Source organism: Acyrthosiphon pisum, chromosome X, assembly GCF_005508785.2.
Source record: "Acyrthosiphon pisum isolate AL4f chromosome X, pea_aphid_22Mar2018_4r6ur, whole genome shotgun sequence".
NCBI classification, from domain to species: domain Eukaryota; kingdom Metazoa; phylum Arthropoda; class Insecta; order Hemiptera; family Aphididae; genus Acyrthosiphon; species Acyrthosiphon pisum.
Window position 1 is genome coordinate 81,626,730 of NC_042493.1, and position 14,867 is coordinate 81,641,596.

General features: G+C 31.7%; 1 protein-coding gene across 1 annotated transcript; it reads right to left on the minus strand.

Annotated features, from left to right (window-relative positions):
* Positions 1-13,691: 13,691 nt before the first annotated feature.
* On the minus strand, positions 13,692-14,663 carry LOC100570397 (metalloendopeptidase OMA1, mitochondrial-like). The gene has a single exon (XM_029485262.1). It carries the CDS (start codon positions 14,661-14,663, stop codon positions 13,692-13,694), a length of 972 nt encoding a protein of 323 aa, XP_029341122.1.
* Positions 14,664-14,867: the final 204 nt, after the last annotated feature.

The following is a 14,867-nucleotide window of genomic DNA, read 5'->3' on the forward strand; positions in this document are numbered from 1 at the left end:
AACAAGACAATAATTTATTTATAAACTAAACCTTAATTTTGAACTTATTGCACTTTATCAATTATATTATACTGTAGACTACAACAGTATAAAGAATACTAAATTCTAATTTTGAACACTTATAAGAAAAATATTGTGACTATGTATTTTCGATAATAACTTTTTGGTTTATGAACAAGTTATTAGAAACATTTTATTAGATTTTCAAATTTTTTGACAAAGCAAAACATTTTTATAAAAAAAATAATTTGAAAAATAAACGTAAACGTCTATAAATAGTTCAAAAACCAGTCAAAAACTTTTAAAATTTTATCTTGTGTGGAAAATGGTTATATTATGATAATTTTGTACAAATATCAACTACCTTTAACTTCGTTTATTTATTTTTGAAATATTAGATAAAAATAAAAACGATCTTGTCAAGAACTAGTTTTGCGTATAAATTCCAGTTTTTACTTAATTTTGTTTTGTTGTTCTCGACGCTTTTGAAGAACATGTGGTTCTTGACTAAACTGTATTCAATTTGCTACTAATCGATAATTTTTTTCACTACTTTTCGTGTACATTGACACAGACAAGAAAACACATCATTATAAAATCAATACATTCCTCACTCATCTTAGAATTTAAAATATGAAAAAACATACAATTTTACGAAAAACTGGCTTTCGAAATAATTGATTTTGTTTTCTTGTAATAACGAATACAAATAACCGTTGATATTTAAAACTGTCACCGAGTATTGTGGTTTTATTCATGCATTCTTCCTTATTAAAATGTGTTTTTCATATTATATTATTGCTATTATGTAGTTTTAAAGTTAATATTGAGCTACCGTAGAATTGGTTGAATGTATTATATTATTAATATGTTAGTGAAATGACTACTCAGAATCTAAAATGTATTATTTTGTGTTATTCTCAAATCTTTATACGCTTTCATAACCGTATAATTTACAACTATGATAACGTGGAAACTATTGAAAGAATAATCGAATTGTATTTTGGTGCAAATTATATAATATCTTTATTTTTGTGCAAATTGACTTCAGCTGCCCTCCAGAGATGTACAAGCAATAATTGCTGCAACAATTATTCTTTTATAAGGAAAAAAACTATGGCTATTATTATTATATTATTCATCATCAGACCTTAAAGTTTCATTCTGTCAGTTTAGATCGTAGCATAGTTACATTGTACTTAATGTTATTGTTATACTTACAAACCTGTATCATACTTTGATATATTCACAATCCGTACTATGACGATGGTGTAGGCACATAGCTTTCTAATAGTTATACGATCATATTATTTATAATATCGAAATTCAGTGAAACAATATCATACTAATATGTGACACAGCAAATTGATCTTCACAGCAGTCGTTTTCGTGTACCTAAATCGCCTGTCTAAAGCACCGTGATACCAAAGTATCATGCGTAATACCTATTACACGTGAAATTGTTCCGACGGCGATAACTAAGTAAGCGATTATAAGTTTTCCCGTATGCTTGATGAGCGATTGCAGTGGCGACGTAATGGACATTTCGAGAGTTTGACAAATATTTCATATTGTATCATTGGTATAGGTGCTGATTAGTCAGATAGGTACATTTTGAATTACTAATGGATAATTATATAGTTAGAACCATTACAGTCACATTGTATTAAGCTTTTTTAAATAAGTATTTTAATGACTTAGTGGATTTTTCAACTGTTCATAAGTTGACATAATTCATAACGTAATTATACTAGAATATAAAATTTAAGACTTAATAGTTTCTTATACAGTCATACCTAAAAACACAAAACAATTGTCCTTTTTTTATCGTAGGCTAGTAGAATACATTTTTCATGCCCTCAAATCTGAAATAATCATCGTATGGCTATTTAATGGCCGCTTTATGTTTTACAATATTGTTTATTTCAAAATTTACAAGATGCTACCTTTTCACTGTTTTTGTAAAACTTGTCCATTAACATAATACTTTACCTTACGTTTAGGATATACATACTTATCAGTTATCATGAAGAGCTGACTTCAGCAGTGAACTACATGTTTCGTCCACGCGACTTTCATTTTTTTCTTATTCTTCACCACTGTTACCGTTATAATACATTTAACTAATATTATAACCAAAAGTCTAAAAATCTAACTAAAAATTAGCAACAGTGAAAATATCATCTTTTACAACCATTTTTCAGAGAAATCCCTACAGCTGTAATGGTTTTGTAAGTTTTTTTTCTCTTTTTGGTACGTGCACAACTTCATAATAATATAATTATAATATTTGTATACATCTTTTGAAAAGTTTATCATTTACCATCTCATATAGTCATATTGTAGTTTATAGGTGAGGGTTTTCAGAAAAAAAATTCGATATGACATTTTAATATGCATTTTTGTAATTATATTTAAAATATATATATAAATTCACACGAATATCTCCGTGTAACGTTTGATATGAAAATCAAAAGTATAAAATACATAATACATAATCATAAAAATATAAAACAAAATATATAGACATATAGGTTATAATATATTGATTACAGTGAACCGTAGTTTGTTTAGAAAACGAATCTTCTTTTGTGTAGTTTTACGACCGACAACAACCGTAATAACTCTTATTGTGACGGAACACTTTTGTTAAATTCCTATCGACGAAGTTTTCGTTCTGCCTGTCGAAGCAGCAGAGGCGTCTTTGAAGTTATCACCAACCAGTGATAAGATTTGTAGTAGATGTAGTAGCGTTGGTGCTGGTGGCTGGCACAATTACGCCAATACACATTGTGACATGAAAAACAAAAACAAACAAAATTTAAACGTAACGAATATAATAAAAACCTATATTATATTATATTGTATGATATACAAAACTTTCCCCCCACCCAAAATATACACTGAAAAGTGAAAACGAGCAAATTTTTTTAATATACAATAAATTGTTTTTAGAAACCCACATGCAATCATTTTGGTTTCTTTACAGTAATAATATAATTCATGTTACGTTTTATTGGAAAACAGTAATGAAAATAATTTACTGAACAAGATAATCATAAAAAAAAAAGTTGTAAAACCAATGTGTTAATAATGAAAGGGTGTATATAAATAGGCAGTGGGAGTCAGACCCAACTTTAGCTTTTAATACTTTTTTGAATTTATAACGTTTTTTAAAAAACCATTTAAAAAAAATATATTTTTGCTCATATTCATAAAAATTATATGATCGTATTTATTTCATTAAGACACATACGTATTTCATAAATTATAATAAATAACGGAAATATATGAACTGCGTAGTATCAGGCACACACTCAGGATTTTTGTTTGGGGAAGGGGGCATAAAAATTTCTCAATTTCCTTCCACATAAGTAAACAATTTTTACACATACGTATATGTACGTCCTTATCATGTACTAATTGAACTATTTACGTGTGTTATAGGTATCTACTATATTTGTGACGATATGCTATAATATAATATCATTTAATGTAAAAAGTATTTTTTGAGAGATCTCAGCCCCAAAGCCCCCCTCCCCTGAGTGCGCAACTTCGTAATATAGTACAACAATCTATTTACTCTAAACTTTTTTCAATTTTTTTTAACAACATTTTATATGTAAACATTTGTTCATGGTTAAATTGAGTAATACGCGACAAATTTCTATAAAACACGATAGGTAGCATTCGATTCGTAGCAGTCAACACCAGTCTATATAATATTACTTAATTACTTGGGCAAATATTTGATTCTGTTTTCTTGTATATTTTATATAGTGTTTGATTTATTTGCTCAAAGTTTATCCAGAACCGTGACGTGGGATAAATTAATACAGTAGGTACCTACCTAAACATTAAAATATTGAAACTATATATTGTAGGCAACGCAAACGAGAATACTGCCGGTTATAAAATTGCATTTCATTACCTATATTCATTATTTGGCGAGCGATTTTGATCGGTTCGCGGAATCAAAACCGATCAGATTTTAATTGCGTTTGCATAAAGTCATAATAATAAGACCTCGTACAGCGGTTTTCTGGAAACCGGACGGCTTCCGTCTTAATCCACACTCACTTCGGTGTACAAAAATACTATATAGGTGCCCGTATCGATTCGAAATGTAGCATATTCGGTCCCGTAAGTCTGTTACGCGGAGGAGAGGGGGACGAATTTCGTATACTTGTATTATGGAACGTGCGAATCACACCCGGTGGGGCTGCAAAACCCCATGCCACGCGCCACCCCATTGACGGCACTCTGAACACAGCGTGTTCTGTCGGACGAATGTCAAATAATGTGAAAAGTTCTGAGACGTGCGTGTGCGATTTATCGCATAGGTGGTGTATAAGGTGGCCTAAACAAATTATACGATGTATAGAGGTATATATATAAATATAGGTAACATATATTATTGTGTATAGATAGATAGTATTATAGTGGTACACTCGTAGGGTATTACGAATATGCCACGTGTGAGGCCGACGTCATTATCTGCAGTAAAGTATACCTAAGCTCCGCGCTCGAATAATCCAGGTAAATAAAATCACACGTGTAAACAGCAAATTGCGTTCATGTTGTACCGATCGAAGAGGGTATAAGATATATTGTAATTTGCACCTATATATTTCTATTCATCGCTCAATGTATAAATATTAAAAAATGTACGTACTAATTTCGTATAATGCGCTTAATTGACGACGGTGACAAGACAAATAAATAATAATACTATAATAATCATTAAGCAATAATAATAATATTATTAGGTATGAATATTTATTAATGTACTATATTATGTACACAATAGTTTAATAAAACTACAAAAATGAATAATTGATGAATGTGGTAGAAGTGTAGAACAGTCAAGTAATTATAACATTATAAGCATCACCAAAAGATTTCATAAATCGCTATACGAAATTTTATATAGAGCGTTATTGGTATTTAAAATTGTATGAGATTTAAAATTATCACTTTGTGATTATACAATTCGGCCGACACTGTTAAAAAAATAAAATGAAATATTATTTTGTAAATCATCTTTTTTGGAATTTTGTCGTAGATTATCTATTCATCGATTTCGATATAGATATAAACTATTACAACCCATCAAACGTATATTATTATATTTTTAAAAAAATGTGTGGTTTTACCTTTTTTAAAAATGTCTACATTTTCAGAATATTATTGATTATTTGATATCAACGATAAACACGTGAGTGCAGATCACATAGCATACCTTTTTTAACCGAAATAAAAAACCGGGTGCAGATTACATAAAAAAGGTTTTTGGGTGCACTGTTCAATTGCTGGTCGAGCTTACATAAACCGTCTGGCCGATGCAAAAGACAAGACTATTTCATTTTATTTTGCTTCTCTTGTAATTTAAGCACACCCAATATGTAAACGTATATGGAAGGCAATCAAATCGATAGTGATTGTTACGTAGGTACAAGGTACCCAAATATACTAAACCCATTATATGGTCATGCTTGCGACGTGTATTCCAAATTCTGTTGGTATAACGTGCAATGGCTACGTTTTATTTCAGGCTAGCTTAGAGAAGTTAAAGTTTTCGAAGTCTTTTCAACAGTTCTACAATAGGTAATTAACATTTAATAACGTGATAATAATAATATACAATGTTGCTTCATAAATAATTGTTTTATTTCTGCAATGTTTTAAAATGGTTTTGTTGGCAATTTTAAACAATTTTCAGCGTGATATTTTCACTTCCGTCTTAACCATTAAAGAGACTATATTTGGTTACTATAATCTGTTCGGATAATGTTCAGATGACCCGTTTCGTACACGGTACACGTTTTTTTTCCAGCGTAACGTCTGAAATTCGAAGATCGATCATCATATAATATACAGGTATGTCGAGTCGACTTAGTGTAAAATCGAAGGTATAAAAAAAAAAAACTTTATTGTATACAATATTATATATTTCGTATATTACATTTACGCGTATGCGTATATATGTTTGGAAAGGATTTGACATGGTTGATCACACTGCAAACGCAAACACCTAATCCTCCTTCCACCCTCCCCCCTCATCAACAGAATATACACTGCACGGATAGGCTCGGGAGCTGCGGGGGTTGTATTAATAGGAACCGGAAACGCACACCATCGGGATCACACTACGCACTTACACGGTATTAATATATTACAGTAATAAGATTATAACTGTCAGAGTGCGGCGACGACTACGCTCGGGGTGGCCCGCCGGAGACGCAGCCCCCCTCTGTGAAGGAACCGCAGAAATTTCCCCGTGAGTACACCGCCCCTCCCTTCCATCAAAGCGCCAACCACGACCCGAGATCGTCAGGCGTGACGCGAACTTGGTTAAGAGGAAACGACGTCGACGTACTACTATCTACCTATATCGTATAATATGAGCATACTTGTTAAATATTATTATTTAACTAAACATTTTTATCTTTGTGTTTCAAATATTTTATTTTCACTTCAGAAAAAACAAAGTGGAGGTCGCTCTGCTGTACAGTAGGTTACAAGTGGGTCACTGTACAATGGATGGTATTAAATTTGAATTCAATGATATAATATCATTGTATGCGAAAGACGATTCTGAGAGAAAGACGTTTTGTTAGTGTGGATATTTTATATTATGTTTATTGCTATTACTTATTATTAATACGGTAGCCGGTAAGTTGAATTAATATTATAAAATTACAAAAAAATAACTAAAATTGTTATTCTTGGTTATTTGAAATGTAACTTCCTCCAATTTTTAACATAAAAAATTTGTTTTTATATTTTTGAGATTTTTTGGTTACAGAACAACCTACTTACGTGGAACCTTGTTGTAATTTTTTAATGTTTAGCTATAAAATTTGAACATTTAATACATTTTTAAGTACAAAATCATTTTGAAATTTGAAATTTGATAAATGTTGTCAAAAATCAAACTTAAATGCTTGTAAAAAAAAATTGTGCCAATGTATTTTTAATATTTTTCAACTGATATTGTAACAATATATCAGAAACCTTGGGTTACACTTTCACAAATAAATAAATACAATAAATTGTATTGATAATATTATAGAAAACAAAAACGTATGGTGTACCAACAGTGCACATTGCCTCACAACTACAGTGCTCCAACGTACACCATAAGTAGCCATTTGCATAGGCGTGGAACATTTAAGGAAAACTTTGGGCGATATTGACTGACTCGACTATTATACCAACGATAATAATTGTGTTGGATTTCGTTGAATAACATGAATGATGATGGGTAAAAAGCGAATAGAAAGTACATGGGAAGTGGCATTGTTGTGTAGTGGGTATCGAAGTACCTAACTCGTCATTGAGAGGTCACTGCAATAATGGATGTTTTCAATTTGAATTCAATAATAAATCTTTGGATACGAAAAAAAAATATGATCAGAAATGGTCTCAGTGTGTTAGAGTTTCTATTTCTATATAAAGTACCTATAGATATTTTATAATTTATTTCCAAGTAATATATTTTTATATTAGAATTATGCTAAATTAAATTTATTTTTGACAGATAAGTTGTACCTATATATTGTATTAATGATTTTATATAATTATACACACAATTATATCGTAGTACAAACAGTTTAAAATTTGTCTAAATATTTATAATATTTTTTATAATTGCATTGCTTATTGAAAGTAATAATATTCAAAATGTTGAATAGTACTTATTATTTTTTATTTAATCGTTATTTTTTGTTTAAATATCTAATTGTGTACAATTTTGAATTTAATGTAAATAATTTGAGTATAAAAAAAAAAATTATGCAATACCTGTTATCGATATTCTTACATTTCTTACACTTATATTTTAACAACAATATTACATTTTCAAATATTATTGATTTAGAAAAAAATCAACACAACATAAATATTCTAATGAAGTTAAAAGATACAAATGTTTATCATTAGCTCAAAAAAAGCTAAAATATTTTTAGAAAATAGTTCATTTTTAAATTAAAACAAAAAAAAAATAGTAATTATTATAGTTTTACCCAATTATTTTGAAATGTTTAATTAGGATTTTTTACTTTTAATCCACCAAATTACCAGCTAAATCTTATTTGATACCAAAAACTTCCCTCAAAGTTAAAAATTCAAGTATTTTTAATGCACCTTATACTGGTGACGTCAAAAAAGCACTAAAAAATAACACATCATAGTATAACCACCCAGAATTTAAAGATCAATTGAATAATTCAAACTATCAAATAATTAAAAAATTCTACCTATAAAATTAGACTGTCATGACAAAATATCTATACTGTTTGTATCTGTCTATCAGCATTGTAATTTGTAGATGAGATGATAGCTATGAAGTATCACCTACCTAAAATTGAGAACGTTTTTTATCAGTGTAATAGTATGCTTGTAGCTAGGTACTAAAATATATGACCAGTAAACAATATACTGAAAATTTTATAAATGCAGTACCTTACTTGCACGTTAGATTTAATTAAAAACATGTTTTTTATATAAAATAAGTATTATAAGTAATTACCTAGATAATAATTAATTTTAATAATATTTTAAATTTTAATACGCTGAACACCTACAACAATATTAACTATCTTTGATCATTTACATGTCAAGTATTTGATATGATTTCAAATGTATAAGATGTATAGTGCGTGATATCACCAAACTGTTTATCGATTAAGTAAGATTTGTTTATAGATTAAAATTTGAAATTTTTTTTTTTCATAGCTTATTTAAGTCTTTTTTTTACGTTGTTATACTATTGATTCTGTCTCTTAATTTTTTTCTCTGGGTTTTCTCTTAAATTCAACTCGAATATTCAAAAGACTGACAACATCGACTGCAAACTATATAAATAAGGCTCGGAGCTCCAATGCCCACCATAACCTCCTCAAATTCCGAATATAATATATTACGGTTGATGAACTTTCTACGGTGTCTCATCTTCTGTAATATAATATAAATGATATTCCGATGGCCACGTCGAGAATGCCCTGTTTGTCATCGTACCCTTATAACAATATATGTCGTACCGTCCGAAAGCGATTTAATAAAGTCCGTTCCGTGATGCGTGACGATAAGTTACGCAGCGAATTTCCTGATGAACATTATGCGACTGCGTTCTGATTGTGTTCGGCGTGTAAATGTGCGCCTATATATGCGTTCCCCGCTCGGGTAAAATTGCCAATTTATCTCGTCCCGACAGTTTCGTGTATCCCAAACGCCCTAAAAACGTATATACCCACCTTACACAATATAAGTGAACAACCCCAGTCTTGACGCACAGGTATAATATACTTTCATACGCGCATAACGGCGACGGTGTCGGTACGAAATGGGTGACTTGGGTAGCTCTGCGTACACGGTAGGTGTACCCATACGATTTATGCGCATACGCGCGAATACTGCTACTGTATATTGCGCGTATATAACAATGTGATATGTACCTACGACTTGGTTAATGGTTATGGCATACGGTTAACGTGACGGACGCCGATGACCATCCCGACAGACGTTTCGAGCGATCGGTTTTCAAACGGGACGAGAAATTATACAACGACGATTATAATAATAGGCTTATTACAATAGCTGTACCTATACAGAGCTTTATTTGGCATGGTATGTATTTTATAGACAGTGCCATGACGTCATATATTCGCTTTTCAGGTCAAGTGTCCGTACTACAACACCGTGACGTTTTCTAAGTGCTAGTAATCCCAAACTTAACTTTTGTACGGCTGGGATCTAAAGGAAATACAATAAGTGCATACAAATTCAGGCACTGGAACCGAAACTAAAAGAACCAGTTATGGAACCGGATCTTTTAAAATATTAAGAACCGGAACCGGAATTTTTGAAATAATTAGGTTCTTTTAGGTTCAAAATAAAATTATATAATTTATCATAATTTAATGGTATAAATGTTTTGTGTATAAACTATGTATCGATCATATGAGTTTTCTAATATTTCTCATACTATTGATTAAACCCACATTCCGGATAGGTATTTAAAATTTTTATACTTTTCGTTACCTAAATTATCTGGAACAGGTACTGAAATTATTTGGAACTGGTACTCAAATTATTTGGGATCGATACCTTCATTTTTTTTTTTAATCAAAAAATCAGAACCGAAACGGAACAGTTGTTTTATTTTTGGAGAACCAGTACCGGAATCGATACCGATAAATTCAAAAGGTTCCAGTCCCCCTGCGTACAATAGATAAAAAGAAAATTACTCAATTTAATAAACTTATTGACTACTTTAATGTTCGAAGACTACCTCGTTCCATGGATAGTTCTGTTTATAAACGAATCAGATCGTGTTCACGGTAACATTTTAAAAATAAATCCGTTCAATTCATAATATCGTTCATAAATTACTTTTTTACAATTTAAAATTTAAAACCCAAAATAAATATTATATTCGCAAATAGGTAATAGTAATAAAACAAATTTAATTTAAAAGTATATCATTTTATTTTTAATGTTTTATACTTTTAGGAATGAATAAATGAAAATAATAATAATATTTGAATTAACTATAACAAATTTCTATCCACTAATTAGAAAAACATTTATTATTTTTAATTGAAAAGATATCAGATTCCATATTTGTATTTAGTTTTAGTCGTATTTAATTAATTGTTACAGAAGTTATCAAAAATTATATTTTTTTTTAGTCCTTACATCAATGGGCGCTGAACCAAACATTTACAAGATAGATACACTGCAGAAAAGGAGACATGTGTTGAAATGTAAATATTTATTAAATACTTTTTGGGACACTAATAAACAGTTATCATTTCTCTATATTTACTTTTCTAATACCAACCTAATCACTTAATTGTTCATCAGACTTAGGGTCATCAGGTTTAGGAGTCGATTGGTAGGTATTAAAAAGAAATTTATTTCTCCTTTGTCTTAATTCTGATTCAGTCTATGTGGACTAAAACCACTAAAGCACCTTAATAATTTTATGTTCATGGTTATCTACACATCGCAACTATACCTATTTATACCTATTACTATACCTATACCTATTTATCTTTTAAATATTCTTTTATGTGTATTTATCAAAAAAATGTACACACATAAGTCTACATGGCCCAACGAGTAACTCATTATCCAACCATACTTAACTAAAGCTAAAAATATTTCGTTCAATAAGATCTCGATCCTCCCTACTGGCCTACTGGTCTAAACAAGCGTAATAGTGTGCAATGATAATGCTTTTTGAGAAATAAGAAATGTCAGATATTTTTAAAAAAATATTGAAATATATATAGCTGCATAATATACAGAGTGTTAATAATTTCGTGTGACAAAAATTACAGGGATTATGTTGGCTTACGTGATCCTCACCATTTTTGTCACACAACATATTATACCGAAGTATCCTGTATATATTTAAATATTTAAATTGTACGTTAAAACTGTTTAATGGGCACTCAAAAGTTATTACGACCCTTACGAGCACCTTTATGACCCTGTATAATATGTATATTAAATAGAATTAACAGGTAGATATACTTAGATAAATTTATAAAAATAGGCCAATGTTTATATCAATTTTAATTATTGTTATTTAATTATTATTACCTAATTATTATGTATTATTTATTAACCATGCCTATTGTTATTATACCTGTTTGTTATAGTAATATTTCAATTGTTATAAAATTAAATCAAGTGTATCCAGTAGGATGATTTATCAGAGGATGTTTGACCTCAATATTATCTTAACATTTTATGAACAAAACATGGTTTTTGTAATATTCAAACTATCTAAAAGTTTGAAAATTAGTAGTAATCTGAGTATTTTATAATTTAAAATACTATTTCACCCATACTTTAATTAGTATTCTCTAACCCTTTAATTATAAATGTAAGCCATTGATTGATCACTTTCCAACACGAATCATCGACTACATAACAATATATTATATAAGGGTTAATTGTGTATACAAATCTGACTGTTCGAATTAATGATAAAATTATTTGTCTACGATAATTTTAACAAATATCGCTTTATATAATATGTTATCAACATAAATTGGTGTTAAAATTAAATTGTAATTATTATTATTATCATGTATTAAATCAAAAATGTACCGAGCTCCCGACCGTCCGAAGAAATAACGCCTAACCGTGGCTCGACTACATCCTACGAATAAGACAAAAAAAATTAAAATAAATCACGTGATCAGAGTAATCCGATATGATGCACAGTACATACATTATTATACATAATATTATTATGAAGAGTTGTATAATGTTTTATTTATATTATTATTACGAAAGAGCTGGGTCGTTGTTACGAAAGTCTGCAGTGTTCTCGCTCATGCATATACGTATATATTTAGGTACAACCGGATACCCGTGTGTCGTCGATCTGTGGGTTTGTCATCTTGCTCTATTCTTTTGTATGCTCCCAACCCCTGCGTAACAAAAATAAAATAATACGGTTCTACGCTAGTATTTTTTAAAATTGTCCCTACATGACAATAAATTAATATATAATGACAATAATGCACCGACACATAGGTAGTATAAAACAGAATTCCAAGCTAGTATTCCAATTTTTCTTTCTGTAAAAACCTTATTCGAAAAATATTACAAACATGAAAATAATAATATTTTAACCAAATCGGTACAGTCATTTGCAAGGTATGACCAACGAACAGTATTTTATTTTTCTTTATAAATATTGTATTATATGACGTAACCAATAGTTATCTGTAACAAATTAAAAAAAAAATGAATATCCAATATTTCTACTAATCATAATATAAATATAAATATTACCAATTTTTTAAAATGTAAAATGTAAGATTAAGATAAGGGTTAAAAAACGCAATATCAAAACACTCGAGGAATAAAAAAAATCTTAAATATTAGGTATTATTAAATCTTTAATATTTTTATATAGCTAGATTAAAAACTTACGAGTTATGAGGCAATTAATTAATTAAACTATTTGAGTCATACAACCTTTTACCTCGGATTAAATTTTTAAGCTTTTTTTGCCGAAAGAATAATTGTGAATCGATATTTAAAGATAAAAACTAAAATTAATCGAAGGCGATCCAACATTTTAGTACCTAACCGAAGTTACCTAACAATTATTTTATAATAATATTACAAATAATATAATACATTTTCATAATTTATTTATGTTTTTCACGATTATTTTAACAATTTAGTACTGAAAGTTTTCAATTTTGACCTCCCAAAAGTAGCGACTAGGAACCTCCATTAAAATTAATAACCAGAGCGTATTACTACTAGGAAAAGTGTCTCTAAAACAAAGAAACCATAGCACTCGGTATTTTTCCTCTACAAGGAAACTCTATAAATCATAAATGTGTTTTTATTAATAAGTAACCATGACAACGAAAACCTTACGGAAAATCGGTCAAAAACAAAAAACGTGTATCCAGCCCAAAAACATATTTTATGTAAAAAAAAATCATAAACATCATTGTAAAATCAATACATTCATCGCTCCACTAATAATCTTATCATAACTTATATTATCCGAATAATATTGTGAGCATAACATTATATCATTATATTACAACTAAAAGTCAAAATTCGCGAACTCATCATTACTGACCGTTCAGTAGGCGCTCTAGAACCAAATGGTCGTATAGGGGTGGGAGAGTCCGTTGGGCCCCCTAACAGCCAGCCTGTCTCTGGATTTCTGTGGCCGCGGGTATCAAGTTAAACAAGTGCCGGGACCGACTTTCGTTGGTCGGGTGCATGGACAGCACCCATAATAGCTTAGGCCGACTGTCTATCACAGCCATGGCGTCCCAGAACCGGTAGCCCTGCTTGACGTCCACGCACGCTTTGGCGGCCAGCTCCATTCCGATACGGTCGGCCTCGACCTCGCACGATCGGACGCACGGCAGTACTATGCACAACGTTAAGACGATTAACCAACAGAGGTGTGCCAACATGTTCCAACCCAACGGCAGCAGGGCCCAGATTACCGGGATCACGGGAACCAGGAGCAGTGCGGCGACCACGAATCTGATGCTGCTGAGCTGGTTGGCGTGCCGGAGCAAGCAGTGCGCAAACTCATGGCCGACGAGTATCGCCAGCTGATCGTCGTTGGCCATGGACGTCAGCCCGACGTACACCAGCACCAACCCGTTGGGCTCGACGATGGCGTTGACGGTCGGGCTGTCCACCACCACCACGTTCCACTGGCGGTCCCGGATCGCGTCCACCCCAGAGTTGGCGGCCAACAGCCGGGATGTCACGTCGGCTACGCGCACGTAAACGGGGTGCGCGGTGTCCAGCTGGCTCGAGCGCGTCGACTCCAGCAATTCCTGCGCCTCACACTCAGCCTGTCTCATCAGCATCTGGCCATTGAACAGGAACAACCGCCGACTGCCCGTCCACGGCTCCAGTTCCGTGTGGTACCACAGGTACGCCCCAAACATGCCCAGACAGCAGGCCACCGCCAGCCCGATGTACAGGCGGTTCTCCCAGACCACGGCCGAGTACTGTTGTCTGGTCTCGGCTGTGTGTCGGGTCCACCAGAACCGGGCCGCAAGACCAACGACCGCACCAAAAATGGCCGTCAACTGCATGACGGCTGCTGTAGCCATGTAGTCTAACGACGAGCATGATTTGCACATGTCCGTCAAATTGTTTATAGTGATCGCCAAAGTATAACGCGTCGATTGTTATTGTTGCAGTTTATCTGTACTTGAAACACGAAGGCTTCAAAACAATTTCATGAAATATATTTTCATTTTTTAAGCGTTAAAAGGGGAAGGGGTGGGTCGTTTCTCCGATCCTAATTCGAATTGTTATTCACATTACGTGCTTTGTGGTCAACT